This window comes from Phlebotomus papatasi, chromosome 2 (assembly GCF_024763615.1).
Source record: "Phlebotomus papatasi isolate M1 chromosome 2, Ppap_2.1, whole genome shotgun sequence".
NCBI classification, from domain to species: Eukaryota; Metazoa; Arthropoda; class Insecta; order Diptera; family Psychodidae; genus Phlebotomus; species Phlebotomus papatasi.
In genome coordinates this window covers 92,445,466-92,472,773 of record NC_077223.1, presented here as the reverse complement: position 1 = coordinate 92,472,773, position 27,308 = coordinate 92,445,466, and the positions used below count along the sequence as shown (strand labels likewise).

The 27,308-nt window shown below is 32.7% G+C and overlaps 2 protein-coding genes across 3 annotated transcripts in view; both read left to right on the top strand.

Moving 5' to 3' along the window:
- Nucleotides 1-7,257, top strand: part of LOC129802392 (uncharacterized) — a 55,163-nt gene extending 47,906 nt beyond the window's left edge. Inside the window, exons 6-9 of the mRNA XM_055848160.1 lie at nt 1,988-2,194; nt 2,254-2,425; nt 2,498-2,770; nt 6,073-7,257. Of these exons, the coding sequence (XP_055704135.1) occupies nt 1,988-2,194; nt 2,254-2,425; nt 2,498-2,770; nt 6,073-6,294 (874 nt within the window). The 3' untranslated portion in view covers nt 6,295-7,257. The remainder of the gene's footprint in view (nt 1-1,987; nt 2,195-2,253; nt 2,426-2,497; nt 2,771-6,072) is intronic.
- A 58-nt stretch (nt 7,258-7,315) lies between these two features.
- On the top strand, nt 7,316-19,239 carry LOC129802413 (uncharacterized). Of its 2 annotated transcripts, none has more exons than XM_055848196.1 (4): nt 7,316-7,447; nt 11,718-11,950; nt 17,942-18,052; nt 18,123-19,239. In XM_055848196.1, the coding sequence occupies exons 2-4, from the start codon at nt 11,926-11,928 to the stop codon at nt 18,512-18,514; spliced, it is 528 nt and encodes a 175-aa protein (XP_055704171.1). In that variant the 5' UTR covers nt 7,316-7,447; nt 11,718-11,925; the 3' UTR covers nt 18,515-19,239. The 2 variants fall into 2 exon arrangements, with proteins under 2 accessions (XP_055704171.1, XP_055704172.1); XM_055848197.1 differs by having other exon boundaries at nt 7,319-7,447; nt 18,129-19,239.
- The last annotated feature ends 8,069 nt before the right edge of the window (nt 19,240-27,308 follow it).

Genomic DNA, 27,308 nt, shown 5'->3' with positions numbered 1-27,308 from the left:
CACATTTTTTGATATCTTGCGTGTACTAAACCTAGATAAGGGCTGTACCAGAGCTTTAGATTTTTAGTGTAATTAGTACCATGGTGTTGTCTAGCCAATATCAATGTGAAAAATGAAGTTATAAGTTAACTTAAATGCAGTTTATATTTTTTTTAGTACATTTAGTACTTCATTATACTAAATGGAATGGTAAAAAGGGCTTACGATTTTCGAATATCATGAAAGATTAACTGATAAATCAAGAAAAGAAATAAATAGCTCGGAAAATTATATCAGAAATAGGGTGAAAGGAACGTCTATTGACACTTTAAGAACTCGTGTCAGCACTTATTGACACCCTACTCTGTACCATTTGGGATACGAAATTTGAACATCTCTGTTTATAGTAAAAGGTATATTACAGAAAAAACGTTATACTACTTATATTTTACTAGATACATTAAATAACTTTCAAAATTTTGACAAAAGTGTCAATAGGCGTTCCCTGTTGAACAGACGTTCCTCCGATCCTAATTTCACAATTTATAATTTTTTGGCATTGAATAAACGAGCAGTAAAAAGTAAAATTTGGTCAGAAAAAAATTCGAAATGATCAGTAAAAAATAAAAAAATGGTCAGTAAAAAATTAAAAAAGAGCAGTACTTTATTAAAAGGGGTCAGTTAAAAATGAAAGGTGGTCAGCAAAAAATGAAACATGATCAGTAAAAAGTAAAAAGTGATCAGTAAAAAATAAAACACGATCAGTAAAAAGTAAAAGATGTTCAGTAAAAAACAAAAAGTGCTCAGTAAAATATAAAAAATGGTTTTTAATTTTTTTGCTGCTCATTTTTAAGTTTTTGCTGATCGACTCGAATATATTTACTGCTCATTTTTAATTTTTTACTGACCATATTTTCTTTTTACTGACCATTTTTAATTTTTTGCTGATTAATTTTTAATTTTTTACTGATAAACTCGAATATATCTACTGATCAATTCGAAGTTTTTACTGACAAAATTTAACTTTTTACTGACAAAATTTTACGTTTTACTGACAAAATTGAAAATTTTTACTGATTATTTCGAATTATTTGCTGATCAAATTTAATTTTATGCTGACCATTTTTGACTTTTTACTGACCATTTGTTTTTTGCCTAATTTTTTTTTAGCAAATAGTATTGCAGTTTTAGTACTCGTCAAGTACCTGTATTAGACGATAGATAATGTTTTAATAAAATTAAGTAAAACGAATGCGATACTGATGCTGATGTATTTTATTTGGGAGAATATTTAAATTGAGTAGAAATTCATTCTAATGATCAAAATGGAAAATATGTTGTTATTTTTTTTAATTGAGCAAAATAGAATACAACATATATCAAAATTTAGAGCAAAATAAAATTGCCAGATAAAATGATAAGTAAATTCTAAAATATACAATAATATTTAATGACATGTAGATAATATGCTTTTTAAACCATTAATTATTTGTTTGTAGAAAATTTCCAGTTTATTTTAGTAATGAATTGTTAGGTAATTAGCCAGTTTAATTAGTCAAATGTGATTAAATTTTATTATGATGCTATTCAAATGAAAAATGAATATGTTTTTTAGCACTTTACTGTTCTCGAGTTTTTCTGCATTATCGACTTTTCTTTGTATTGGTTCTTATCTCGTCTGTTTTCCCCAGTTCTGGTCGTGTTCTAAAATTTTGTCTAAAAACCCATCAAATAGTCGTGACAGGAACCAATACAAAGAAGAGTCGATCATGTAGAAGCACTTGAGAACAGTAAAGTGCTAAAAAAACATATTCATTTTTCATTATAATAGCACAATAATTCCCTAGAAATATTCAAAGAAAGTTTATATGTTTTTCGGAAACAGCTTCAGAATCGTGAGGAAAGGATCATTCTGAGATCTATTTTCATAAAGTTTAAGCTTTTTTGCAGGAAAGTCCCCGTCCCTATATTTCTTTTTCATTGAGAATTTCCCTTTCTGGTATTCCAGACAACAATCTGGAGAGAACAGTTTGTCTGAGGACATGAGTGTTCACGAGTCAATGGCAGAAATCCCATCAATCAGTGAATTTGGCTCAGCTCAGACGCTCGTTGATCAGGTCATTCACGTGGACAATCTCGTGACGAGACTCCTCAAAGTCCTGCGAATTGTGCAGTTGGACAATGACAATTGCATTCAGCATTTAATCTCAGACAAGTTAGTCCTTCTGCAACATTTTCCATGAGACATGATTCAATGTTTGTTGATCTTTTTAGGAACAAATTGCAAGTGAATAAGGACGAGATGGTGGAGAAGCTCAAGGAGTGGGAGAGTGTAAATAGCAAATTGAAGGGTGACCTCTCGGATGCTTCTCAGCAGCTCTGTCAGAAGGCCAGTGATTTGGCTCTCAGCAGGACAGAATTGCAGAAGCATCGTGCAGAAATTGATGTTAGTGCAATTTAGAAGAGATTTTCCTCAGAGAATCTTACCACAAAATTTTCCTTTAAATTTTATTTGCAGAGACTGAATGAGGATATTTGTAATTTGAGTACTCTGTGTCAGAGTGGAGTTAAAGTGATGACTAAGGAGGACATTCTGGCCACAATTCAGTCATGGAAAGTGGATGGAAGTGTGCCTGAGCCTGAGATTATCTCTTCCATTGTGGCAGCTTGCCAGGAAATTCCGTCCCTCAAGGAGCATCTTCTGCTCAAAGAACGTCAATTGATTGGGGGCTCAGGGCAGATTATTAGTGAGGCGAAGAAGCAGTACGAGGCCATTGATAGAGCTCTTGAGGTTTGTTCAGCACATTTGAAGCTCCTAAAGAAAAGCTTTTCACAGAAAGAATACAAAAGAAATCTCTTATTTTAAGAGACTATTGTTCTTTTCTTTGAAGAAGTCGAAATTATTTTTTCCTGCTATTGCAATATTTAAAATAAATGAATTATTGGGTCATTTAATATATTTTTATAGGCTTATCAATATTAAAACCTAAAAATATTAAGTTTTAGCTATATTTTTTACACAAAAATAATGGTTTCTTAATTGTTTAATTGAAGTTCTATCTGTGTTCTTATCAGAAAGAAAAATATCAAGAATTATTCTTTTCTTGAGAAAAAAGTCTAAAGCCACCTTTTTTGATAAGGCATAATTATTAAAATCCTTTTTAGAGCTTTGTATTCTTTTTTCATCATGGCTTAATATTAAGCTTCGTTCAAAGAGAGTCAAATTTCCCAGTAAACAATGCTATCAGTACAAATGGTAGCACCTGCAAAGATTTGTTTTACAAAAAAGTCTTTGCATATTCCGATGCATTAAATATTTTATCATATTTTGGAATGTATTAAATGATAGCCTTAAATTTTGCATCGATGTGTATCGTTAGTAAAGTTGGAAATTATTTTTTGGTGTTGACTTTTTGCTTTTTTGAGAACAGATAGGACAATTGCTGATTCTAGGAACATATAGCTTGCACTTTCGAGGCTATGACAAACAATCTAATAGTACTACACCTCTCGATAAATTTGAAGGAACTAGGAAAGAAGTGGGCGAGTAAATTTGAATTTTCGTTGAATTCGTTAAGCGAAAACAAAATAAAAATTTGCTGGCTTTAGTTAGAGGAAGCCGGGGAAGATCAGACAGCAAATGATTTGAACAACGTTTTTTTAAGGTAAACTATAGGGGAGACTGGGGCAAAAAGTCGCAAAACGGATATTCTATTTTTTTTACAAAGTACTCGAACGCCCCAGAAATTTCTAATTAGCGCAGTTTTCTATGAAATTTACCGCTGTACAACTTTGTGAAAGTAATTTTCCTCTATTTTGTAAGGAAATACGTTTAGCGAGCCGTTTTCTAAAAGGTAATTTTGTGATCATTCTCAAAAATGCTGGGGCAAATAATACCAGACATGGGGTATTATCATATTTTGATTCGCTTTGTTACGGGATTCCGTAAATTAAAAAAAAAATACCTAGATAACATATTTTCATAGGAAATTTACATCTTTGTGAAACACCATTTTTTCATAACTGAACGATAAAAACGATTTTCAAGCTATTTTAGAAAAAAAAACACACACACACAAAAGGCTGCAAATTGTTTGAACAATGCAAACAACAAGCGGCGACACATGGAATTAATTGGAATAAATTGAATTGAATTGAATTGAATTAAATTGTTTCGGTTTTTCTTACTTTTTGCTCTATACCTTTTGTTACTTTTTACCCCAAGTGGTCGTTTTTTATAAAAAGATTTCTTGAGAGAAGATTTTTTGTAAAATTCTAAAATAGATAGCGGCTTCGTATTTAAAGAATCCAAGTCATTTAGGAAATAATCATCAGTGCATAAATATTGAATAATAAAGCGTGACCCGGATTTAAATGTTAAATTTTCGACATGAAGTTAGTTACAATAGGAATTGAGTTTTGTTTTGATTTTTTTTGGCGTTTCAAAAGAATTTCGTAAGCTTTTCATTTCTGAAAAAAAATATTGAAAAAGGTTGTGTTTTGGCTGAGAAAAGTGATAAAAATGGAGAACCTGCGCAAATTGATCGTGGACACGTACCTAAAGAATCCAAAAGCGAGCTATTCTGAAATCGGAAGGATCACCGGAAAGTATCCATCCACGGTCCGAAGGGTTATATTACGCTTCAACGAACTCAAGACTGTTGTTCGAAAGCCAGGATGTGGCAGAAAACCTGGAGCTGTAGACAGGAGGATGGAGAAGAGAGTGTTGGCCCTTTTCCAGAAGCAACCTTGCCTTTCAGTCAGAGATGTGGGCAAAAAGCTGAGTATCTCCAAGAGCTTAATGCAGAGAATCAAAGAGAATAACGGATTGATAACGTACACAGCTCAAGATGCTCCCCATCGCACGGACAAGCAGAAGCAAAGTGCCAAAACGAGGTCGAGAAATCTGAGTGATCGAGTTTTGAAAAGCTTTCAATGATGCATTTTGATGGACGACGAAACTGTCGTAAAAGGTGAATTTACTCAGTTCGGGCAACAGTTTTACACGGCGAAGACTCGTACGGGTGTAGCCAGCAAGTTCAAGTTCAAAGAGTACGACAAGCTCCCGAAGAAATATGTGGTTTGGATGGCAATCTGCTCTTGTGGACGTCGCAGCGAAGAATTTTTCATGACAGGGACGATGAACGCGGATATCTACATTAAAGAGTGCCTCCAAAAACGACTTGTCACTGTATCAAAGCCACGACATCCCTCCTCTATTCTGGCCTGATTTGGCATCATGTCATTACGCGAAAGCCACCCTGGAATGGATTGCCAACAACAATGTCAAATATGTGATAAGAAGGTCAACCCGCCCTGCATTCCAGAAGTCCGCCCCATTGAGAAATACTGGGGAATTTTGAAAGGAGACTTGAAGAAGAAGCCAAAAATTTGCATAACTTCGGAAGAAAGTGGAAGAAAGTCGTCAGAGATCGTGGGGACGACCTTGTCCAGAGCCAAAGAGTAGGGAGTAAAGAAGATGGTGCGAAGATTTCGCGGAGAAACTGCTTGAATAAAAAACCATAAAGTGGATTTGAATCACAAAGAAATACCCTTTCAAGAAATATAAATAGTATTTTTATATGTACTACAGTTTTTTTTAATGAGAGTCATTTGTCTTCTTGGTTTTAAATCTGGGACACGCTTTAGGGCACCTTTGAAATGGGGCAGTTTAAAAATTGATTTTTTCTCCTATTTTTAAATAGAATTGAACAATATCATGATGTAATTAAGCTTCTCAATTAGTTTGTTGAGCTAAATTATATCATAATGAGGTCAATTTTCATTTCAAATAGGTTAAAAATGCCCAATTTCGAAGGTTCCCCAATTCAAAGGTGTCCCATTTCCGTCTATAGTTTGATCATCCACAAGAATCGGATTTTTCCTATTCTAAATAGTTAAAAAGAATTGTTTTCCCAGAATATCTATGTTTTTGTAAGGCGTACATGCATGAAACAGCCTCGTTTTTCCCTATTTTTAAAATAAAAATCTCTTAAATTTAAGAGAATTGTATTTCAATTTAGAAGTTGAAGTTTAAGCTTCTTTTATTTGGCTTTGCAAGAATGTAAAGTAAAAAATCAATTTGTTTTGCAGATTCTCAATGGTTGTCAGTCAATTGTGGATCAATGTCCTGCACTGAGGAAGTTGCAGAGTGACTTGGAGGAGACCAACTTCAAAGCCACTGAGACCATTTCGCTGTTTTCAGCTCTCATGGGCTCATCTTCGTCTCCCTCGTCGCCGGACTTTAATGCAAATGCTTTGTCCAGCCAGAACGGCAACCGCGCCCTCGAGCTCACCGTGGACTCTACAGCCTAGGGCGCGCATTCCCTGCAAGATGATCAAAAGGAATCCCCGTGAGATTGTGCATTTTATTCTCTGTACAGATTAATTGATTGATTTTAGCGTAGGAAGTTTTATTCGGAATTTAATTGACGCAGAAAAGAGAAAAAATTATATTGTAGAATTTACTCCAATAGTCTTTTAGATCGAGAGAGAGAGAGAGACATTTCTTGAATTTACTAGAATAGATCGTTTAAGTAGATGATAAGTTTAATTTATCGATATAATCAGAGTTTAAATTGATAATTCAACTCTCAGCGATTATTTTATTATCACAATAACCACTTTTTTTTATTGCTTCTAAGTTCATTTAATGCATTATTTTACTCTAATAACTTTCTTATAGATTATTGTAGCTTTTGAGAACGTTTAGAGTCAATATTAATCTGTATTTTATTTCTAAAATTTATTGACTTTTTTTTCGGATGAGAAGGAACTCAATTTATTCTTGTGATTTCCTATTGAAGGATATTACCATTATTTTTTTCTCAATGTAAGCACGTTTTATTTTATTTTTTTTTTTAATTTTTTCCAATGATTTATCTCATAAACACTCTCAAGTGAGTGAAAAAGAGGGAGAGAACAGCAGTAAATTGTGCTTTTGATACTGGAGAGAAGGCGAGATAAATCCCGGATTTTCATTTGTTGATCAAGAGTCTCACAACTCGGACGTGTAATTGTTGCATTTCTCAGACAATTTTCAACTGAAGTGAAGTGATTTTTTTTTTGTTTTTGCGAAGTAGATTTCCCGAGTGAATTGTTGTGAGAGGGAAAATGCATGAAAATTGCATAAATCCCAAGATATTTCAACAGCTGAAACCTTCCCAATTTTGGGAAGGAATAAAAGATGAATTTTAAAAAGAGAATTTATTGATGTTTCGAGTGATGATGTTAAGACAAATAATAAAATTTCATCTTCCAAAATTTAAATTTGAAAAATTGTTTTTCATTCCTGCAATTTTCCATGGACAAAAGTGTCTCAAGTGGTGTTTTTTTTTTTGTTGTTGCGTCTAACGTGAATTTAAGTGCTTCTAGAAGGCATTAAAAGTTTATTACTTTCCTTGGGCAATAAGTTAAATGATGGACCTTGATTCACCGGAGATTTTCGCATGAGAAAACAATTTGCATGGTAGGTAGATAAACATATCTTCTGAACTTTGATTTTCCTGGGATTAAAACTGTGACATTCTCATTGGAAGCTGCTCTCGTGCTGAAGTTGGAGCAACGCTCTTATCTTTTGTGCGATTTCATTGTGTAAATTCCGGTGTGGATTTTTTTTAAATGCAAATTTACACTGGGAGATGCACTCATTGCGATAAAGTTGCTTTTATCGCAAGAAAGTTAAATAAAAAATGGTTTTGTTGCATAATTTGGGGCTTCTCTTAATTTTAAGAGAAACTCTTATGCTTGAGTATTTGGCCAACACTGAGAGAAAAGATTAGTTAAATTGACTAAATTTTCTTCTTTATACGATTTTCTTTTGCACTTCTGAAAAGTCTAGTAGTTGGACAACTTGACTCAGAAGAGCCATTTGTGTCGCCCATTACCATAAATTCATTATCCATATTGATCCAAATTATTGCAATTAATTTTTCTTGGTGAGTGATACGATATTCTTTACATTAATTACATTAACAATGTGTAGGGAAAGATGGAGTAATTTGGAATCATGTCGATTTTGGAACTTTGCGGTTTCCTAACACTTTTAGATGCCAAAAGTAAAAAACAACGAAGAAGTATTCTCGAATATAAAGTCTTGTACTTCTTCGTGGTTTTCTTTTTCTCTTTGACCATCTGAAACAGTGAGAAAAACTCAAAATACCAAAATAAACATGATTCGAAATTACCCCATCTTACCCTATATCTTTCAAATCAATCACCAAATAGATTACTTAATTTTTGAGTCTAAATTTTCAGTGTAATCTCTAGTTCGTGGACTTTGAAAGAATCTTACCTGATTAACATATTATTTTCTCTTCTAAAAGGGAAAGTTTGCGATTAAAATATCATGTTCGAATCAATTCAACCAACCGATCGACTTTTTAGTTCCTCCAAGTTTTGGAATTATTCAGTGGAATTGTTAAGTTACATCCATCGCTTTATAGTTTTATAGGTTTTATAATCTTTTTCCTTTGATTCATCTTTTGGAACTCGGAAGAAGTCAGGGAATCGATTTACAGTAGACGTAATTGTTGGTCTTAGCTTGACTCATTATCCTTCGCCACGCGACTCTGTAACGTGCCACGGGTATTCATTCCGCATCCCTTATGAGCTGTCGTTGTGATTCACGCCCTCTGTACATCGCAGACCGGATCAGCATCGTTTCCTTCAAGCATAAGGTCTGCCCCTAAAGACTTTCTAGACTTTCTTCATTTATCTGTAGTCCAAGCTTGAGTCCAAGACTTCGTGTCACTTGTTCAATCTGGATGAAGGACTTTTGTACAGATCTGAGATTGCGTCCTATGATATTGATATCATCAGAATAGGCTAGAAGTTGCGTGGACTTATTGAGAATGACCCCCTTAATTCTCACATCAGAGATGGGAACTCTTTCGCTAGTGTCAGATTATAGAGAACGCGCGAGAGTCCGCTCCCTATCAGAGTTCATCGTTCACACGGAACACTCGTGACAATTCGTTTGCCTTAAACCTTTAACTGAAAGTGATTGAACAGACTTCTGTTCGCTTGGTACGTAAGCCCAAGAAGTTTTGTGTCTATGCACAGAAAACCTTTAACGACGAGACACTTTTTACGGACTGAAAATCAACAATAAAAATTAAACTGGGAAACATAATCAATGATAAGTCTTACATCTAACCTTGGAAAGTCCAACAGAGTCTGATTCGGTGTATTTTGTGCTTCTATGAACGATACGGACAAAAATAGCCCTAAAATTTAAGTAATTTTTCAGACAATACCAATGAATAATATTTTTCGCTTTAATGAAAAATATTACTGGGTTTTAACATGACGTAATTTGGATAGATAAAATAATTGTGGATCTAAATAAAACAATTGTAAGGACCAGCTTCATTTCGAAATAAGCGAAAAAGTCGTATAACAATGTAGCCCCACAGCTCAAAGTAGCCCCACCTCCCCCTATTGTAGTTTTTATTTATTCCCAAAAGGGTTTTGCTTGAAAAAAATGGAAGTATAAAAAATAAATAAAATAAATTATGATTGTGAGAATTCAAAAAATCGTCATTTTTGAACTTAAATATTTACTACATAGCAAATAGCTAGAGACTTGCAAAAAATATTCTAGATTCCTTCAACCTTCTACTTTATAATTATGTACAGACATAAGAGAAAAATAACTTTAGATAGTCAGGAAAAATGATTTTCTTTATGGGACACCGGTGTTCCAATCGTCCTTAAAGGGTTAAATTTGTTCCTCACAGCGCTCATAGTCAACCTAGTCAGTATTATCACTTTTCTCGTGATACTGACTTCTTCTATGGCTTCGTATAGTTTTATCCTGAGTATTCTATCGTTTTTTTTTGTTCCCCCTTTTAAATCCGTTTGCACAGGTCTTAGGGCTTAGGCCTAGTTTGACCGATATCCTGTTCAATAAAAAACTTAAAAAGGATCAAACTGACAAAAACTTAAAAAATAAATAATCAATAAATAACGAAAACGGACTACAACAAGTATTCTATCGTAGGTTGCCTTGAAATCAACTAAGATAATATGGTAAAGTGTTTGGTCATGCTCTCGTATCTTCTTTATAGATAGCCGAATGAAAAAGATCTGGACTGTATGGTAGTGTATTTCATAGTTAAATAAAAAAATACAAAAATGTCTATTTCGGTATAAATTATTGACTTTATCATGATGTCAAAAATATGTTTTTTTTTGAAAGACCTCTTAGGTTCTATTAGACAAGAATTTAATTTTGAAAATAATAAGCCTTTATTCGTTTCATTAGGTCCATAAGGTTTATCTTAATCCTTTCTACAAATTAGTAGAAGAAATTGTAAAAATTAGAAGGGGAGAAAACACACTTAAAAGTTTTGGATGTTTGCACGAGCGCTTGCAAATTTATTCTGCGCCCCTATACCTTTGTTTCTGTATCTTCGAAAATATTTCAAATTGGCATCCAAAATTTTAAAGTAATTGATAGGATCGTTAATCTTTGAAAAAAAGAACGTGAAATTGTCCCGCTTGATATGTTACGCCCGGAAAAAGTTAAAAATGAGTTATTTTATTTGATAAACTCCAATTAGTTGAGTAGCAAAACGTTGATATCGAAGTGATCCAACTGAACAATTCATTTTATTCAAAATACTTAAAGTTTTTAGTCATTTAAAATTAATATATTTATAGATATAGTTCACAATTAGATAAATAAAGAGCTATCCTACAACCCTCTGTTAAAATCCGGATTGAAATTCAAATTAGAGCTGGTTTTACATAAGTTTTCCTTAAAATCTATCCTTATGCAATTGATAGGAGATTTGGGTTTAATTTTTGGAACACTATAACGTTCCCATAATGTTTTGTAAAAGCATTTTTGTCTATAAAAGGAATTTCAAAATAATATTTTAATAGAAAGTTTGTGTAAAAGTTTTATAAATCGACATTGAAATATTTAAAGGAAAATATTGAGTCTGTTTTAAATAATAGTTACGACTTTGTTGTTAATAAATATTGTCCATGCCACAAAGATCACGATGATATTTATCATTTTTATTACTTTTCTTGGACTTCGTGAAAAAGGCTGCAGCAGATTGGGCAGTATTATAAATTCGATATAAGGAAATTTATGATCACTTTTAGTTTTTCCGTTCAAAATGGGACATTTTACTGACAAAATATATATTTTGCAATCCAATCTTTTTTTTAATTAATAACGAAAAATATTTTCCTCGTGAAAAATAATAAAAGAACTAATTATTGTGAAAGGAGTACCTACTCAATAATAAATAAGATCTAGTTTCAATTCGTTTTTATTATTAGACTTGCAATGTATTTTAGAAGTCTGCAAAGTCTAGCAAAATTTTAAATGATTTTCAATTAAAAGAAATTATCGAATTTGTTTTAAAACTAAAGTCTTTCTCTTAGAAAATTATTCACTTTAGGTTTTAGAGATTCTAAATAACTGTCGCTGAGTTTCTACAAATTATTTGTAGATTTAAACAATTTCTTACTATTTTAATCTTTTATCAATTTTTTTATCTTAATCGCTCTAGTCGTTAAAAAATTAATTGAATTAACGAAATTGATTAAAAAAAATATTACAATTTTGTCAATCCAATTAGATTTTCTTTATTAGTTCCCAGTTTTTTTGTAACATAATATTTAGATTAATAAGTCAATTCTAAAATATTTTTTATTATACTCTCAGGGCATTACGTAAAAATTTCTGTTATTTAATTTTTACAATGTTTTCCTTTCAGTTTGTTTTCCTCTCGCAATCACCAAATTTTGGAGAAGAGGGTGTGCCAAGGCAAAGGGCACAGAATGAAGAGAGTGCTGTAGAGTGTATCAGTTAGTAAAATGTGTTTAATTGCGATAACGATAATTTGTGTATAATTTTAGCACCACCAAGACTATCGGTGGTGTTGCTCTTTTTTTTTCTTCTTTGGGAAAATCAACCTCGCAACAATGATGTCTCCCGAAACGCTCAATGGTGAGTTAAAAAGCTGCAAAAAATAACATTTATTTTATTCTCACAAAATTTTCACAAAGATTCTACGCACTTGGTAAAAAAAAAACTCTCGTGCAATTTGTCAGTGTAATGTGAGAAATTTCTCACTGAAAGCTATTCATTTGAGCAATTTGTGGAATTTTTAATCAATTTCACATCAATTAGTTGAATACCTGGATCAATTGCTACTTCCGTTGCAGACACACTAGTATAGACAGAAATGATATTGAATTATTTAAATGATTATTGACTGAAATGCATCATTTATTTTAATTAATTGGAAAATATACAGGATTTATTGGATATGATTTTTAAAATTCAAGTAATCTCAATAGTTTGATGTCATTTTCTCAAATCGGCCACACACTTTGTTTTCAATTAAATATTTGAATTTAATGATTTTAGGCTTTGTAAAAAGTTCATAAGATTCAACAAAAGATATTTTAAAATTCAACAAATGCGTTTCTTTTAGGAAAAGAGGAGTAGCAGAGGTAGCAAAACACACTAGACTTTGCGAAGCGCTCGAACTCGTGATTTAGATGCTACCTCAAAAGTATTTTCGCATCATTTACCGTTTAACGGTACACATTCTATTCAAATCGATTCATAAATAACTCAATAGATTCCACAAAATAGTTTAAAGAACCATAAAAATTATATTCTTAATCTTCTTAAATTACTTATCGGTAAATAACCGGTTCATTACCGATTTGAACAGATTTATAAATCACTCAAAATATTTCCCAAGATACACCTCAGGAGTAATTTAATTAAATTTCGTATAAAAATTATTTATCGGTTATGAACCGGTTCATTACCGATTCAAAACCGATTGGAAACGATTCAATTTCGTAGAAAATTCCAAGACCTTTCCAACGAGCCCAAAAATAATCCAATTCGCTTGATAAATACGCTCTCTAGTGTCTTTTTAACCTTTGACCTTGAAAAAACGATATTAGGAATGATTCAACGGTATTTTCGTCAAGGGACGAAATGTCCGCCTGGGTAATCTCTAAAACATATGCAAAAATGAAAAAAAAACGCACGACGCGTTTTCGAGCAATTCCAAAAAAACATGGTTTTGGAGGGGAAGGGGAGGGGTGGGGTGAAAATGAGGGGCATGTAACGATCCTTGGGTCGACTTATGGGGGGGTCTCCCGAAGGCCCCAAGTCGCTATCTCTTACCCTTTGGCCTCTAGAGCTGGCGACAGTCGGACGAACAGACGGGCAGACGGACAAACAGCGTGATGACATTTCTCAGAAATCATCTGAAACGTGAAGATTTGTTGACAAAAGTGGTCTCCGGGGGGTGGAAGGTGAAAATTTTAGGTGGATGAAAAAATCGAGGGATTACTGCTCTCTCCGTGGAGTTCGAGCAGTAATAAAAAGTAAATCCAAGAGAGGTAAGCGATTTACGGGTGTAGGGTAACGTGTGGTATTTCGGGACACTTTTTAGTACTTTCAAGTTTCAAGTAGCTTAACAACTTCTCAAATATTTTTTTTCTTTGTTGATACAAATATTTATGTTCCTTATGCTATCCAGAATAAGATTCTTATCAAAAAATGTTGAAAAATGCATAATTTTTATACAAAATAGCAAAAAATGTAATGAAGTAAGAGTGGTATATTTCGGGACAATTGTGTATTTTGGGACAGACAAAAGTCGCTATTATGCAAATAAATTTCACTGAGCCTGATTATTTACCTTTAAGTAGAAGTTCTGAACTTCACTCTTTCATAAAAATTTAGTTTAAATTTCACTTTTAAAGTGACTTAAATCGAAAAAAACTAAACACTGTTTGTGTTGACATCTGTAAAATTGACCACATTGAAGGTTTTGTAAAAAGTGGAATGTGACACTCACAACTCACGCGTATTTCACGCTTGAAATTAAATAAAATTTCAGAAGTTTTATGTTTATCTGATACGTTAAGAGCTTAATATTTCATATAGAACATTAAAATAATTAGAAAACAAATATTTATAGGATTTTTTATGTGTCCCAAAATATTATGTTTCGAAAAGCACCTTGTCCAGAAATACCACACGTTACCCTATTACCGATTCATGCATCGTGACCGAATAAGTTCAATACAGTCGTGTTGGAAATTTTAAAATCTTTCAAAGAAATCCAAATTTAATGAAATCGGTTGAAAATATGCCCTCCAAAGTGGTTTAACTTAAATCTTCGAAAATTCGATATTTAATGGTTTTCGAACACAGGTGTCCAAGGATGAAATATTCGCCTTGGCTATACCTCTAAAACATATTTGAAAATTAAAGAAATCGTAAGAGCCGTTTTCGAGAAAAACCAAAAAACATGCTTTTGGTGTGGAAGGAGGAGAGTGGGAGAAAAAGAAAAAATACTGTCCTAGATAATGCTGACTATTGGGAGGGGGGTCGTCGAAGACCGGAAGTCGATAACTCTTACCGTTTGGTCTCTAGTCGTGTTAAAAGTTGGAAAAAAGTGGATTATATAACTGCTGTCTCTCTTTGAGTTCGAGCAGTAAAATGAAGATAATTGCACGATGTGTAATTTTTAGATTTATTTATTTATTTTTAATATAAATCGTATAAATTTATTCATAAGTTTATCTGAGTCTTTTTACTTTAGGTTTCCTAACTTCAACTTTAAATTAAATTTGTGGGTATTCCCACTTGAATTACAATAAAATCTCGTATAGAATATCAGATCTACGCTTATCAGTGGTTTTAAAATAACAAATATTAATAAGTTTTTCGCTTCGAGTGTTGATTTGTAGAATATTCTATTCATAAGGTAAATGTCATTAGCAATTCTTGAAAATTCTTCAATGAGTAATTCAGTGAAGAGTCTATAAAATTTTATTATCAATAAAATTGTCTAGTTTGCAGCGATCATGTTCTTAGTGAGCATGAGTAGTAGCTTTTCAAGAGTTCTCCGTAATCCTTTCAATGATTTTATGCTCTCAATATTTTTGCTAGAAAACTGTCGCAAAATTGTCTCGCAATACCTCAAAATGATGAGTAACCTAGGCTGATTTAGCAGTATTAGAAGAATGACGTAAATGTGATTAAAAGATTGGAAATAATGATGAAATAATTCAATTGGACATGTCCATAAGTAACTAAATTGTGTATTTGCAAAAAAAAGTGCTCAAGAGTGACGCAGTTTTTGCAAATAAAAATTAACGAGAATTTTATCAATGCGTCCTAAATCAAAACATATTAGGCATAATTCACGTGAGTTAATTGGCACAAAGGTATGCAAATGACCTCAATCTTTGATCCCAATTAGCATATTGAGAATGAGAAATTAATCCAATGGTAAAGACAGGGATTTTGCAGAGGGCTCAATGGGGAGACAACTGCGACAATAGGCGGTTCTTCTTTTGTTAGCAGCTGCTTTTGCCCCAAAGAGAGACTCATAAAGAATTCTTTAAGCAGCCCAAATAAATCAAAGACGTTGACGTCACAAAAAAGTGGTATCAATGACAAATTTATGTTCATTTTTCCGCAATATTTCCCCATCAGAATTTTACACTTATTTTCAAACACAAATAGCCATTGCTTGTGATAATTTTTTGTGGCTGTGCGATAAGATAAAAGAATACGAAGGGGTTGTTAAGTTCTTGAATAAAATGTTTTGGATCTGGGATCATACATTTTTCAAATTCTTCAGATGTCAAGCTGTCCAGCAAAAGAAATTTTATTGAAATAGAACGTCCTCCGCCGTCTTAGTGTTGATTTAGCAATCTTCAGAGGAAAACGGTGGTGTTCTCAGATCGTGGGTCTCCTTCTATATTAGCTTAATTTCCCTGATATATGCTAACCTTGGATAGAGGATTGGATAAGTCATTCGATAGAAGATTGGATAAGTTGACCCTGAATGAAAGAAATGGTCCACTGTTGGAATGCACTGACGTGATGGATATTCTATGAGGACACCTCCGGAAATCGCCAGTGTGAAATTTTGTTACCTCAAGAAGAAAAACAAATTTTCAATCTTGCCCAGAGCTTTCGGACCGAAATTTTCTGTTGAACGAAAACGGTTAGCATCGGATCTACCAAGAAAAACAAGATCAGGAATCTCCAATGAATCCTATGGATCCATTTCAAAGTCCAGAATTATTGTATTATTGTATCCAAGGTGGTGAACCATTTCCATGAGGACACCTCCGGTAATCGCCAGAGGAAATTTTGTTGACCGAAAGCTCTGGGCAAGACAGAAAATTTGTCCAAAATTGCCATTGACGATTACCGGAGGTGTCCTCATAGAAATAGTTCACTACCTTGAATAGGGATGCCCGTACAATATTTCTGGACTGCGAAATGGATCCATGTGGTTCATTGGAGACTTCTGAAGTTGTTCCTCTTGGTAGATCCGGTGCTAACCGTTTTCTTTTAACAGAAAATCTTCTCGTAAATGTCCATATCCATCATTGACAGTCTCTAGCTTCTGTACTTTAATTTTTTGCTATTAATATTCTCACAATTAATAAATTTCGAAGCTAGGGTCTCTCACTGCCACTGTCAATAAATTGAAGTCTTGGTCAAGACACCAAATTTAGTTAAATATATATTTTTTTAATTGAATTTACTAGTACAAAAGCCAAGTGGAACTGACTTTAACGCAGGTCTGACTTTAGCTTCGCAGCATTCCTCCGTACCAAGCACAAGTGGGCAAAATCTTTTTGGTCAGTAAAAAATCAAATTCGGTCAGTAAAAAATAAAATATGGTCAGTAAAAAATTAAATTTGGTCGGTCAAAAGTCAAATTTAGTCAGTAAAAACTCAAATTTGGTCAGTAAAAAAAATCAAATTTGGTCAGTAAAAATATAAAATTTGGTCAGTAATAAATAAAATTTGGCCAGTAATAAATAAAATTGTGTCAGTATAAAATAAAAATTTGGTCAGTAAAAAATCAAATTCGGTCGGAGAAAAATCAAATTTGGTCGGTAAAAAGTCAAATTTGGTCAGTAAATTTTGTTTTTAAATCAGTAAAATGTGAAATTTAATCAGTGGAAAATTAAATAAGATCAGTGAATAATAATAATTTAGTCAATAAAAAACTAAAAGGAAATCAACAAAAGTTAAAACTTTGCATATCCGGATAAAAAATATTGCACATTTCGTATTGCAGAAACTTCGTATTTTAGTACATTTCGTATTTCATATTTCGTCTTTCGTAAATTTTGTACAAAAATTAAACAGGTGCTACTGATAACTTCTCAAAGCACAGAAAATTTTCCTTTGCCTCAACAGGTGATACAGATAACTTCTCGAAGCACAGAAAATTTGATTTTTTACTGACCATTTTTTTATATTTTACATATCAAATTTCATTTTTTACTGATCAATTTTGATTTTTCACTGATCAAATTTTATTTTTACTGACCAAATTTGACTTTTCTCCGAACGAATTTGATTTTTTACTGACCAAATTTTATTATTTTACTGACCAAATTTGGTTTTTTACTGACAAAAATATACGCTGATAAAATGTGATTTTTTACTGACCAGATTCTTTATTTTTTACTGACCATATTTTATTTTTTACTGACCGTATTTGATTTTTTACTGACCAAATTTGACTTTTCACTGACCAAATTTAATTTTTTACCGATTTTTTTAAGTTTTTTTACCGATCATATTTAATATTTTACTGACCAAATTTTATTTTTTACTGATCAAAAAGTCGCAGCCGCACGACAAGTGCCACATCTAAGTATTTGCTACTGAACTTTGATATCACTGGGTTTAATTGTTTAATACTTTTTAAAAAATATTAGAAAAAAATCATTATTTTTACATTTCTAAGAGCATAGGGCATAGAAAATAACGCTTGATCACCCCCTATGATCACAATCACACTTATCACATAAAATCCATAATTTAGTGAGCTCTGGCCGTATCGGTGTGTTGGATTTTTGAGTGATAAACCTCACCTGGATGAATTCTGTTGATTTTTTCACACCCATTTGCCTTCTTCCAGTGCTCGCGATCGTTCACGTGGTGTCAGCTTTCTTCGTGGAAGAATTCACCGGCGAAAATGTTGGTGAGGAATCGACGGAGGAAAATAATTCAACGGTTTGTGATTTCCTAAGTGAGTTCCTGAATTTTAAATTTGAAAAAAAATGACAGTTTTTAACGGGTTTTCCTTTTTCCTTTGGTAGCTGCAGCGCCTGAAGATCTGCCAAGGCAGGGATTAGACATGGATACCATTACGATTATCTGGTACTTCTCGACATTTGTAGCTCTAGTGGCATTCTTCGTGGTGATGGCTTGTTCGGACAACTACTGTGGACGACCAAGGAAACCTGAAGAGCCCCCACGATCAGCTCCACCAACTCCTGCACCCTCCTACCGAGAATTTGCACCCCCAAGTTATGATTCTGTGATGAAACGTTACAAAAATCGCGTATTTATTGTGCCAGTGAGTGAATCAAGTACAGAAACCCAAGTAACTCAAGTGCAGGAAGTTGTAGTTCATCCACCTGAACAACCTACCACCAGTACTTCATCCGATTCAGCAGAATCGCCAGAGATGCAAGTGGAAAGGTTTTAGGGGGGCCCCCGTGGGCCAAAAAAAAAGTTTCCCCAGGAAACGTTAAAGCCCGCATTGTGGTAATCTCTCTGGTGGATTTGTGGGTGTTAATGTGCGCTAAAGTCACTGTTTTTTTCGGTAAAAGACTCTGCCATTATCACTAGCTCAGGGCGGAATAAATAAAAAAAAACAATGTTTCTTTAGCCTGATAAAAGGTGTGAGTGAGCAAAAAATAGAAAAATATGCAATGAACCAGGAAAAACCCACAAAAGTTGCAGTGCTGTGACATTGGGATATGAACTTATAATAAATAATGTAAATAACAATTCTTTAAAGAAAAAAAAGTGCTTTGAAAATTCTCAGTGAATTAACCGCGTTAAAGGTCGCCACAAGAAAAGACTGACTAACAACTTATCCCCACAGAACAATGTTTAAAAGGAAAAAAAGTCCTCAAATGTGATAGTGCTTGGTGTTAAGGTCACTGTGGGTGACAGAGATGATGGATCTGGCCAGATGGGGAATTCCCATGGGCCAAGTGCGCTACCTCTCGATGTGCATCTGGAAAAGTTGCAAATTGTGCCATTTCTGTCATTTTTAAAAAAAAAATATATTTTACACCAAAGGCTCGTGGCCAACGCACGAGATATTGAACTCTTTTTACAAATTATCCCTTTTATACCAAATAAAAATTTTAATTACACTGTAAAATAGATAATGTGAAATAAATGAGCGAAAAATACCTCAAATCCTCTTCTTATCGCTGCGGCGTAGTGATTTATTGTGAATGCTTTTAAATAACACGTCGCTGGAACAGGTGACTTTTAATGGTGTAGAAAAGTCCAAACAACGGGAGGAGTTTTTTAAAATATTATTTTAGTATTAAACAATTTAGAATATTCTTTTTACTTTTTATTGATTATATTTTATTTAATTTAATCAGTATTATAATAAAATTTTGCAGTAAAAATTATAATTTCATAATTATAAGGGAAAGGTTTGAAGATTCGGATTACAAAAGTTCCTAACCTCTCGATTTTACCATGTTCCTAAATAAATTTCATCTACAATCATTTTCATAATATCTTAGACATGGGATTAGCTATATAAATAATACTGTTTCAGTAGGGGAATTCTGTAATTTTCGTGGCATTGTTACGCGTGAGTTCGAAACCTGAGAATGCGAATCGAGCTTTTTTGTCATATCATATGAGTTCGAAAATGCAATTAACTGATTTTTTAATGAATTGCATTTACTTAGTGATATTATGCAAATACAGTCTGTCTTGGTTGATTTGTTTAACAACATTCATTGTCATTTTAATTGCCAGAAATCTCAAATATGTGACTTCTGACAATGTCACGTGAGCTGAAATGGGAATGTCACGGCTACAGAATCGCATTTTCGAAAAAGCTCTCCTGATATTCAAACCCAATTCGTCATATGTCATTATCAGAGCGTTACAGAGTTTCCCTCCAGGACAGATTCATTGGTGCTAAACTTCCGTCATCCGAAGCTTCAAAACCTTTCCCTAATTAAAGGCATAATCCTAAAAAACGTGTTTATTTTTTCAAAGAAATAAATAAATTGTTATAAACAACTTGACAATTTAATATACAATTGGATTTTTGATCAATTTTGAGTTATTTATTGACCAAAATAGAATAATTTCTGATTTAAATGAAATATTGTTCCTACAATTTTGAATATTTTACTGGGCAAAATACTAATTCAACAAATATTGTTATTACAGTATTTTTTTTATGCTTTAGTCTTTGTTAACTTAGAAATGCAGGAAATTAAATTTTTTAAGCTGGAAAAGAAAATACGAAATTTTAGAAAAATTCTGAAGATTTTTTTCATATTTGGGTAAGTGTTTGCTATTTGTTTAAAGCGAAATAGGTATTGAGATCTCAAAGGGATTTAACAAAAATGTATTGAACGGTAAGTAAGATCTAAGTTATAAAATATACTTGTACCATTTGTATCGTTTTTTGGTTATTTTACTTACTATTTTTGATTTTTTTATTTACCATTTTTGATTTCTATACTTACCATATTTTTAACTTATTATTTTTGATTTTTTTACTTACCATTTTGGATTTTTTTACTTACCAATTTTTTCTTTTTTACTTACTATTTTCGATAATTTTACTTACCAATTTTTAATTTTTACTTACCGATTTTGATGTTTCACTTACCAATCTTGATTTTTACTTACCAATTTTGATGTTTTACTTATCAATTTTGATTTTTTACTTACCAAATTTGCATTTTTTACTCACCATTTTTGATTTTTTTATTTACCATTTTACCAAAATACTTACCATTCTGCTGCAGCCTTTTCGTGTAACGTGCGATGCCCAGAAAGCATTTTTGAGCAATTAACCAAATCCAAAAAACATGATTTGGGAATGGAATGGGGGCAGGAATATGAACAGTATGTTAATAATGCTAAGGCTGACTTACGGAGGGTCTCTTGTCTTGAAGGTTTAAAAATTGATTGCACCGATTCCGCAAACTTAAAATGATTTTTTTTTGGAGTTGTATGGTATTAGCTTACCGATTGTAGCTTTAGAAAACTGTGATGCAGTTTTATTTATTATTATTTTTTTTAATTTTGTTAAGGATCCATTTGGAACATGATTAACCCGTAGGTTGGGGGAAGTGGGTCATCTTCCCCCTACCTAAGTGGGGCACGTTTGAAAGTGAGGCATCTTTGAAATTGGGATTTTTCTCCTGTTTTTGTAGATAAATTATATCATGATAAGGCTCAATTTTATTTAAAAATAGGTGAAAAATCCCAATTTCAAAGGTGCCCCAAGTCCCCCTTGTTTTATACAGGGGAGTATTATTTTACGACTTTAATATTAAATTTACAAAAGAACTAATGTTGAGTCTAAAATTATTCTTTATTTGTTTCGCTTGGGTATCAGTCTTTTCTTTTTAAATAAGAAACCGTTCTGGTTTAGCAAAAAAAATCTAAAGTCATGTGTATGTGGTGTGGGATTATTCATATTATATAATACTTACTGTTTTTCCTGCTTGCTAAACTTTAATCTTACATTCAATTTTTTACCTAACATAGTACTGAACTCAGTAGCGACAACACAAAATTACTTAAATTTTAAGTCGCTACTTATCCCTCGAGGTCCAGCATAAAGTTAAATTTTAAATTTTGCATAATGGTGTTTAGGGAATGTTGTTATGTCATATATCAAGAATTATAACTATGTACCCTGTGAATGATTTTCATATACAACCTGTGAAGGAGTAGTTTTCCACCGTTTTCACTCCGGAGGTTGGTCATCAACGCTAAGACGGCGGTGGCCGCATAAACGCAAAACATATAATTACTTGAAAATGACTCGAGCATAAGCACAATAAATAATAAATAATAAATAATAAATAATAAATAATAAATATTAAATAATAAATAATAAATATTAAATAATAAATAATAAATAATAAATAATAAATAATAAATAATAAATAATAAATAATAAATATTAAATAATAAATAATAAATAATAAATAATAAATAATAAATAATAAATAATAAATAATAAATAATAAATAATAAATAATAAATAATAAATAATAAATAATAAATAATAAATAATAAATAATGAATAATAAATAAATAATAAATAATAAATAATAAATAAATAATAAATAAATAATAAATATGTGGACCCACCTTTGCGTATCCTACGTCCCCTTATTTCAAGGATTTTATAGATAAAATCTTACTACCGCATGAAGTACATATCGATTCAGAATGCCAGAGGTGGAATGGTAACTTTCGACACTATCGATTCGATAGTATCGATAAATCTATATCTCCCCTATCCATTAGGAGAATGTTGACTTCTTGCGCATTGTTGGGCCATTCATTGTGACATTCTTTAAAAAAAAATGTGACTGTTGATAAATAACTATATCAGTTACAGGAAGTTTTGCTATCGTTTAAATTTTTCAGAATCGACAGTCGATAGTATCGAAAATAAGTTGTCATGTCAACCTAGTAGGGGAATTCTCTAATCATATGCCAATGTTATATGACAAATTCGGGAACAGGACAGCATTAAAGACCAGTGAGCATCGAATGGCCATTGGAAGGTGCTCTATAAAACTTTTAGTAACTGATATCAATTTGATTTACGATAACTCTTTCCATATTTACCATATAAATATTTTTAAAGTTGTCATATGATATTGTCATACTGTTACAGAATTCCCCTAAAAGTCTATGCAAATGTTTATGGAGCACTATATTGATTATATTAAATTATTTCAAAAATAATTAAAAAGACTTTGAACTCAATTAATGCTTGACGTAATAGTATCAAAGATAGACACTTGATTATAAAAATATTATCTTAATATTTAAGCCAATATTAATTTAACGGAAACTATGCCAGTACTGTCAACAATAAAATTTATTACTCTGTCGCTCAGGAATATTGGAGCCAAAAAAGCTTTTTCCTAAATTGTTCTTTCTCATCTTAAACTGTGCCATTCACATTACTTTTTTTTATCCGTCCGCAGCTCTTTTGAGGCACAGAAGCCTCTTTGTTGAGCACTGAAGTATCTGAAGAAAGCGACGAAGTTTCTTCTCACAAAAAAACAAACAAACTTTCGCTGCTTTTTTGGGTGCTTGAGAATTTTTCCATAGATAGATTAATTATGAGTGACCACTTCTATGGCTTGCGCAACATTTCTGCGAGTTTATTCCATATTTTTGCGCCTTAAGATAAGAAAACAAAATTTTTGCGATAATCTCAATTATATTGGTCAATTGACTGCAATACATCATTTTCTGCTGGTGAGCTAATTTAATTTTATATTGTACCACTTTTGGGGACTTTGATACGCGACATGGTGAACGTGTGCCAATATAACTGAAAATTTTTTTTGCACATTCACCGTGGGATTTCTTTTGCGACTAAGCCGGAAACAGTGGTATGGGAATCTTCTGATAAAGATGGGCTACCATTAACAAAGCCCCATGGATTAAGTCGGGGAACCATAAAGACGCTTTGAGGGATTTCATTGAATTGTTAATTATGCAGAAGATTTGCTGTTTTGCAAATATCTATCCTACCGGAAGGTGCGATCTCTGAACATTTAGCATTATCAATCGTACAAGGAGACATCGATAAGGCTATTCTTTGGTCTCGTGACGTCTGCCGGAGCAACACCTAAAGCATCTTACGTAAGCGTGCTTTTGAGTTTTGTGAGAAAAATCCACTGATTTGTCTCAATCACTGAATACCTCTGTTAATTGAGATAAATCCAGTTTGGACTGGATATCGGCTTTATCGTATTTGACGAGAATGACTATCGTGAAAGATTGTCCAATCGACAGCAAGAGGGCCAAGTGGTTTGTGAAATCAAATGTACTCAAGTATCCCCATATCATTCCTTCACTGTTTGGGGGATTCGATAAAGGCAATCGACAATTTTGTAAAACTTCCTCGTCGTGTGACATTGACGAGATAATTTTGAGCCATTTAATTGAAACGTCTTTGTCCCTCTAAAATTTTGTTCCGCAATTGATGGAACGGTTTTTAATGGATCTAAATCGAAGTGGTTAATGGTTGGGCTTTCCTCTTGAGCTACCTAAATAAACATTCTTCTATTGATAAGCTTAACGCATAGTAACATGATGTAGAAAACGAATAATGGGTGGTTGTTGTCTTTAGAGATAAATTAACAATGCAAAATTATTTTTTAGAAATTTTTATTTTTCTAATCACTAAATAAAATTTTAATAAATCCAAATTAAAAAGAAGGATAAATTATAACCGCTAAAGTTAAACTTACGCCATATTAGTCCTAAGTTGTTCGAAAATAAATTGGATCTAATGCTTAACGAAAGCTTAGTGAAGCTATGTGAAATAAAGCTAGAGACTATGGCAGTATTATGCCGTAGACACATTTAGGGCCTTGATAGACTTGAGGATTAGTCGAGAGACGGCTTAATCTAATTATATTCGAAATAATGGTTAAACCGCATTTCTATCATTTTCCACTAAGCCATCTCTCGGCCTAAGTCCTAAGTGTGTCAAGGACCTTACGATTTAAACCGAGAAGCGGCTTAATGTAATTATAATCAAAATAATGATTATACCGATTTCTTATCAGTTTCTTACTAACCAAGCCGTTTCACGGCTCAAGCCAAAAAAGCGGCTTAGTCAGAAGCTTTATGGAAATGTAGTCTAAACATTATTTTGAATAATTGCGTTAATTCGTCTGTCGGCTTAAGCCGTAGGTCTGTCGATGCCCTTAAACCTAAGGTTTAGCCATATATGGCTTAACTTGTCTAATTTCTGATTAGAAAAGATTTTTTTTAGAAAATTTTGACTTCGGATTCCATTTTATTTTTAAAAATCTCTAAAATTGATTCATAATTTAGATTTAGAATTACAAATCTTTCGGGATATGAGGTAAACCTTCAGTCTAAAGCTCATGTAAGCTTAGCAGAAAAACAGGTAAGATAAATATTTTTTGTTTGTTGGATTACCATTACAAAACCCTTTTTTAAGAGTTTTGACTCCTTGAATAACAATTTGAAACTAAGTAAATTTTGAAATATCGAAATTAAAACAAAGACTACGCTTTGACCAAAAAAAAACTTAAGTTGAGCTAGGACTCTATTAAATCACAAATGTTGTTGAATTGAAACTCAATTGCACTAAGCCTAATCAAGTTAAGGATTTGACTAACTTGGCTTTGCTTTAAGTTTTGGCTATGAGGGCTATGGGGATACATTTCAGAACTGGAAGATCAGAAAATATAATATTCTGGAATCATGAATTAATTGAAATAATTTATTAATCTAAATTAAAGCGAAAGTTAAGCTAAGCCAGCCAAGCTAAAGCCTGATTTTTGGAAATTCAGATTTTCGCTTAAGGAAAAATAAATTTACAAGTAATTCTAGAATTAAGTCATGATAACAGGATTTTGCAATTGTATCTAGTATATTGCAGTTCACTTAAACCTTATTGGATCTAAGCTTTATCAGTATGATTCAACTTTCCTAATTTCTTAAAGAGTGGGATTTTAGAGAAAATTTTACTTTTAGGGTGGCAGCTGATGATCATTTAAGACCAAGATAAAAAAAAACTGAAGAAAAACTAATTTTAGGTGTTATTGTAGAAACTCAGCAAAGCTAAAACACAAGTAAAATTTATTTTTTGATTAATAAAAGACTAAGCTACACTAATAAAAAAGATCATCAACGATACTTCCAAAAGAATCATAATCCGATAGGGTCAGAGGCTGAGTAAAGCGGTTTTCAGACTAGAGGTTTAGCCCAGATCCCGAAGGTCTCAAAATCCTAAATAGCAACCAATTTTATTGGTTTTTTAGAACTTAATAGATCATTTGCCCTTAATTAATTCCTAAGTAATTTTTTTCCAAAATGTTTTAAATTATAAGAAAAAACCATGTGGCTAAACCTTAGGTTTCAAACCTGTATAAGTAATCAGCGAGTGAATCAAATATAAAGGAATTATTAGGATCTGTGAGCTCTTAGGAGAGGGTCAGATACGAGATCTAAGCCTACCACCCGTTCCCCTTTTTCAACCAAATTTCTCCCTGGTTTGCATACGCACATGTCCTTACTCGTCCTAATCATGCCTGGATCATTTTCTAAATTAGGTTTTTCTGTCCTATCTTAAAATTTTATATTTCCTAAAGCGATTCATGCTTGGAACTGCTCCACCCTCACCTAAAAGTATTTTTTCGTATGATCAGCAATAGTTTTGTGAATTTCTTACTGATTGATGACTCATCTTATTAGGCTGAAGCAACTCTTAAAAATTTTTAAACCGACCAAGGTGACTTAATAGATTATCGATGACGTCAAAGGAAACCAAAATGAGCAAATTTCAATGAAGTGTTCCTGTCTCAAATTTAGCAATAAATCTTCTTGTGACGAATTGAGAAAGTGAGGAGCAACAGTGTTTGTTGTGCAATTTGTTGGTAAAATGTGCGACATTTCCCTATTCACGGAACAAAGTGTCGCATATGAATGGCTAAGGTAGAAAACTCCAGTATAGAGTGTCTTCCTCTGAGTCAGAGTAGTTCCCTTTGTCATAGAGCTCCCAGACATTCTCCAAGCCAGAGGCATTTATCTCTTGCACGGCATACAATAGTGATTTTGATAATTCCTAGCATATTTATTTCTTCCATTCGCAGACTAACATGAAATTATCATGTTCCTCCAGAGTGTTTTTGATTGCTTTTTATTTAGCTTTCCTAGACACCGGATCAGGCTGTCTCGTTGTTGGACAGCATGCTGCGAAAACACTTACTTTGCAAGTGATTGTGTTTGCAGAAAGTGAAGTGGATCATGAATTGCATTAGCTCTGAATTTAAATTGTGAAGGGTACTCAACCGTTAGTTCATCAGGGATAATGAAAGACTCTGGAATTTTTGAAATATAATATATTAGAAATATTCAAATATAAAAAAGACGTAGAATCAGTAGGGGAAATTACTCTCCCTTCAAACGTTCGTGCCTTCGAATAGTGTAAATTTAGTAAAATTAGTTAACTAATATTTAATAGAAATATGTAAGTCTCTTAAGTCTCTTAGGAAAACTTAAAGAAAATTTACATTATGCGAAGGCACGAATGTTTGAAGGGAGAGTACTTTCCCTTATGATTCGGCTGCTCCAGGACTTAAATAAGTCCAGAGACCGATCTTAGCGATCAGGATTAAATCGGTCCAGACCATAGACCGATCCTAGCGATCGGTCAATGCCGATTAAATGGGATATTAAAGAGAAACTAGGCCTTATAGTCT